The sequence below is a fragment of the Athene cunicularia genome, assembly GCF_003259725.1.
Source record: "Athene cunicularia isolate RWA chromosome 7 unlocalized genomic scaffold, athCun1 chr7_part1, whole genome shotgun sequence".
In the NCBI taxonomy this organism is placed as follows: domain Eukaryota; kingdom Metazoa; phylum Chordata; class Aves; order Strigiformes; family Strigidae; genus Athene; species Athene cunicularia.
The window spans coordinates 20,490,254-20,494,646 of record NW_020799107.1 but is presented as its reverse complement, the minus strand read 5'-3'; the positions used below and the strand labels follow the sequence as shown (position 1 = coordinate 20,494,646).

The 4,393-nt window shown below is 63.5% G+C and overlaps 2 protein-coding genes across 3 annotated transcripts in view; one reads left to right on the top strand and one right to left on the bottom strand.

The window, feature by feature from the left end:
• Positions 1–4,007, bottom strand: part of ABCB6 (ATP binding cassette subfamily B member 6 (Langereis blood group)) — a 6,078-nt gene extending 2,071 nt beyond the window's left edge. The window contains exons 1-13 of the mRNA XM_026852806.1: positions 3,476–4,007; positions 2,792–2,929; positions 2,317–2,506; positions 2,022–2,114; positions 1,574–1,766; positions 1,366–1,487; positions 1,171–1,280; positions 1,018–1,083; positions 758–883; positions 592–668; positions 423–486; positions 240–325; positions 73–130 (exon numbers count right to left, since the gene is read on the bottom strand). Coding sequence (XP_026708607.1) covers positions 73–130; positions 240–325; positions 423–486; positions 592–668; positions 758–883; positions 1,018–1,083; positions 1,171–1,280; positions 1,366–1,487; positions 1,574–1,766; positions 2,022–2,114; positions 2,317–2,506; positions 2,792–2,929; positions 3,476–3,991 — 1,839 coding nt within the window. The 5' untranslated portion in view covers positions 3,992–4,007. The remainder of the gene's footprint in view (positions 1–72; positions 131–239; positions 326–422; positions 487–591; positions 669–757; positions 884–1,017; positions 1,084–1,170; positions 1,281–1,365; positions 1,488–1,573; positions 1,767–2,021; positions 2,115–2,316; positions 2,507–2,791; positions 2,930–3,475) is intronic.
• RETREG2 (reticulophagy regulator family member 2) overlaps positions 1–4,393 on the top strand; it is a 51,417-nt gene that overhangs the window by 44,660 nt on the left and 2,364 nt on the right. The window lies entirely within an intron of this gene.

The following is a 4,393-nucleotide window of genomic DNA, read 5'->3' as shown; positions in this document are numbered from 1 at the left end:
CCATCCTTCCCAGCCCCTCCTCCCCCATCCCACCCTCCAGCAGTGCAACCACACCCAAGGTCCCACTCTCACCAGGGCCAGGGTCTGCCCGGGCATCACAGAGAAGGAGACGTCCTGCAGGATTTCCTTCCTGGGAGAGGGAGACGGCGAGGTGGGCTCAGGGCCACCTCCGCTGCCCCACGTCCCTGTGCCAGGCCCCATAGCTCGACTCATCCCACCCTGTGCCCGCCATCCCATACCCATCCATATAGCTGAAGTGCACGTTCTCAAACTCAATCCGCCCAGCCTCCAAGCGCAGGTCGCTGGCATTCACCACATCCTTCACCTGCCAGAGGGAGAAATGTGGCCCCAGAAACAGCCCCTCCCCAGGGCAGGACCACGGGGCCACACCAGGGAGTAGGGTCTGGGGAGGTGGCACCCACCTCCTGCTCCTCGTGGAAGAGCTCGAACATGTTCTCCATGTCCACAAAGGAGTTTTGGATCATCCTGGAAGGGGGCAAAGACCAGAGGGAAGGGTTTGGAGGAGCACATCCCAACCCCAGTGGCCACAGGGCATGGGACCCCAGGCACCCCTGCAGATCCCAGGATTACCTGTAGTAAGTCCCAAACCAGTTGAGTGGCGTGTAGAGCTGGATGATGTAGGTGCCAAAGAGGACAAAGTCCCCCACCTGGAAGAGGCAGGGGAGAGCTGCCTGTCACCACCAGCCCCAGGGCCCCATCCCAAGCCGGGGGCTATCCAGGCTGGCACCAGCCTTACCTGTAGCTTGTTTTCGGTGACAAAGTAGGCACAGAGCAGGGACCCCGCCAGCAAGCCCAGGCCAATGACCAGGTTCTGGGTCTGGTTGAGGAGGCCCAGCGAGGCACTGACCTTCCACTCTGAGACCTGGAAGACGCAAGGTCCCCAGGATACTTCCATCTCTGAACCAGACCCAGGGTGAACTCCATCCTCCCTGCAGGTGCCCGTGAAATTCAGCTCATTCCCCTGCAACTCCCCCACTGGTGCTGAGCGCCCTGTACCTGGTACTTAATGATGGCATCATTAAAGCGGTTCACCTCGTAGCTCTCCGCATTGTAGTATTTCACCTGAAGGACACAGAGCCAGGGTCAGCATCCAGATCAGCCCCACCAGCACCAGGCAGTGCTCAGCCACCCCACCACCACCTATGGTACCGTCTCAAAATTGAGGAGCGAGTCCACAGCCCGGGACTTGGCTTCATTGTCCCTTGTGTTCATGTCCCGCCGGTACTTGGTCCTCCACTCGGTGATGAAGATGGTCAGAGCTGTGGGCAGGAGAGGGCTGTGTCGGCAGGTGTCCACTGCCCCACAGCCTGGCATGGCACCCCTGCACCCCGACTCCCCACTCACTCAGGTAGAGGCTCATACACACAAAGATGATGAGGCCAAACCAGGCGCTGAAGACAGACGTGAAGTAAACGATGCCGATGACGATGTCCGCAATGGTGGGGACGATGCTGAAGACAATGTAGCTGGGGGGTGGGAAGGGGAATGGTGCATCAGCCCGGCCCAGTGGGGCAGCCCGGCCACCCCCCACCTGCCACAGGCATGCTCTGACCTCAGCAGGCTGTTTATGCTGCTGGTGCCCCGGTCCACGCTGCGCAGGACCTCGCCGGTGCGACGCCCCAGGTGCCAGCGCAGGGACAGCCCGTGCAGGTGGGCAAAGAGCTGCACCTGCACCTGCCGGTTGGTGAACTGCTGCACCCACACCCACAGGAAGGTGCGCAGGTTGCTCACGAAGCCGGTGGAGCCTGTGAGGCATCAAGGGATGGTCAACGAAGACTGGCACCAGTGGAGCATGCAGCTAGCTAGGAAGGCCCAGCTGGAAAAGGGATTTGGGATGGAGCCCCCCCCCGCTGTCCCCAACCCAGAACCAGTTCTGGTTGCTGCTCCCAAGAGAGAGCAGCAGTGGTGGGGCATTTAGGCTTCCCTGGCCACTCCAGTCCCAGCACGATGTGCCCTGTGCTGTCTCTACCCAACGTTCCGTCCTTCCCAGTGGTCCTTACCAGCACCTCCACCCTGCAGGAACTTCAGCCCCACGTAGATGCAGACAGTCCAGGCCAGGGTGTGCCAGGGAGCACCCTCCGTCAGCTCATTCACTGGGGAGAGGGTGGCAAGGGTCAGGGCAGAGGGGCAGGGAGTATCACCAGGTGCCCTGTAGGAACCAGCCCCAGCACTGGTCCCTGACTCCCTGGAGCCCACTCCTGCCAGATCTCTGGAGCCCCCCAAGCCACTCGTGACACCCCCCAGCACTTAATGAGGCCATGAGCAGCCTCACACACCGAGCTCCAGGCACCTCACCAATGTTCTTGTAGTAGATAGGGACAAAGACATTGATGGCTCGCTCGAGCCCCATGAGCGCCATGCAGAACAGCACCAGCCCCTGCAGCAGGTGGTTGCCCCTCGGCCACATGTACGGCACCAGCAACTGCAGCTTCCTCCGGAAATCCTTCCAGGTGGAGGTGGTCCTGCTGGCGTCAGGCAGGAGCGGCTGGGGGACAGCAGAGCGAGGGGTCACCCCCCGGCACCCCAGCCCAGCTGGCAACGGCCCCGGGGAACGCTCCACCAAGAAAACCAGACCCATCCTCCCAGGGTGCCCACTACATCCTCCCAGCAGGGCCGCATCCTGCTGACAGCACACAGGGAGCTTGGGCAGCCCAAAACCTCATGCCTCCTTGGTCTCCTGAAGATGCTGATCCCAAGGCAGCTGTATTTACATTTTGTCTCCAGCTCCTCCCTGGCCACGTCCCCTAACTGCTCTGGCCCCAGCACTCACCTGGCTGTTCTCCACATCCCGCTCCTCCTCATTGACCAGCAGCATGTAGGGCTTGCGGGGCAACCCCGGGGCCTTCATGCCCAGGACAAAGAGCATGAACGTGCAGAGGTAACGTAGCAGCCAGAAGCTGAACTGTACCTGGAAAGAGAACAGGGGGTCAGTGCCACAGCCAGACCTCAGCATGGCATGGCCGGGCACAGGATGGGTATGAGCTGAGACAGGCAAGGAGCAGGGCAGGGGGATGGGGTGCAGTGCAGCCAGGGGACACCCCATGGCAGTTCACTGGGATCCCCCAGCTGAGCACAGCACCTCAGGCAGCACCCAGACCCCGTCCTTCCTTCCTTCTGCATCTGGCTCTGCACCCTCTGGCTTGGGGTGTCCATACCCTGGGGGTAGGAGGGGGGTTAAGGGCTGTGAACAGCAGGCAGACACCCCCCATCTCTGCGCCTGGGTCTGGGCCAGGCAGAAGCAGGAGCTGAGCCGGATGGGCACGTGGAGAGGTGGGTGATAGCTGGGCTCTGGGCCGAGACATGTGGCAGATGTGTGGGTGAATCCCAGGAGCATGCACACCCTGGGCATGGCAGGACATGACACACACACACCACCCCAGCACTGCGATGCTGTGGCCCTTCCTGCCAAAGGATCCCTCCAGCCCCCTCTCCTGCCCACAGGCCCCCAGCCCACCTTCTGGTTGGTGTCCTCCAGCGCCCACCACCACAGTGGGCTCCTCCAGCACACCAGGGTCAGGTTCTCGGCGGCGAAGGCCAGTGCCCAGAAGAGGAGGAGAACGGTGCCATGGCCCCGCGTCCGGTCATGGGCCAGCACCCGCGTGTGCTCCAGCTGCAGGAGGGCGACCGCACAGCCCCAGCTGAGGGCCCAGAGGCAGGCGTGCAGCAACATGTACCCGTAGAGCCGTGCTGGCCTCCCCACTTGCCACAGCAGCCCACCGAGGGGCTGCACGGCCAGGAGCAGGGAGAGCAGGACCTGGCCGCGGTAGAGGCGGGAGCGAGGGATGTACTTGGGCTCCATGGCACGGCCGAAGCGGACGTAGCAGGCGTACTGCAGGGCGCCCAGCAGCAGGCAGACGCTCAGCAGTACGGCCGGCACCAGTGTGAAGAAGAAGCAGGGCTGGAAGCCCTGCTGCACCCAGGCCTGGGCGATGGAGCTGTTGCCCTCACAGTAGCCCCCCATCAGCACCATCCTGGCAGGTCACCAGCTGCGGAGAGAAGAGAAGCTGGAGCAAGGTCTCAGGATGAGCTGTGGGGTACAGCTGGGGCGGGCTGGCAGGGCCAAGCAGAGGGCGGGCACTCACGGGGACAAGGGTGCGCACCGGCTGGATGCGGACACGCGGGACACACGGTGTGAAACACGCAGCCCGTGCAGGCAAGCAGGGCCAGCTCCGTGTGGGAATGGACGCGAGCACCGTGCCAGGATCCGCTGGTGGGCCCCGGCAATGCCCTGGGCAGGGGGGTAACACTGCACCGCCCTCCCCAGAGCCACCCGGGCCCTGCGGGCTGAGCTCGGGGGTGGGGGGCAGCGAGAGCCGCGGGGGTAGGACAGCAGTGGGGCGCTGGGAGCAGGCTGGGGGGGGCAGAGGGGGGG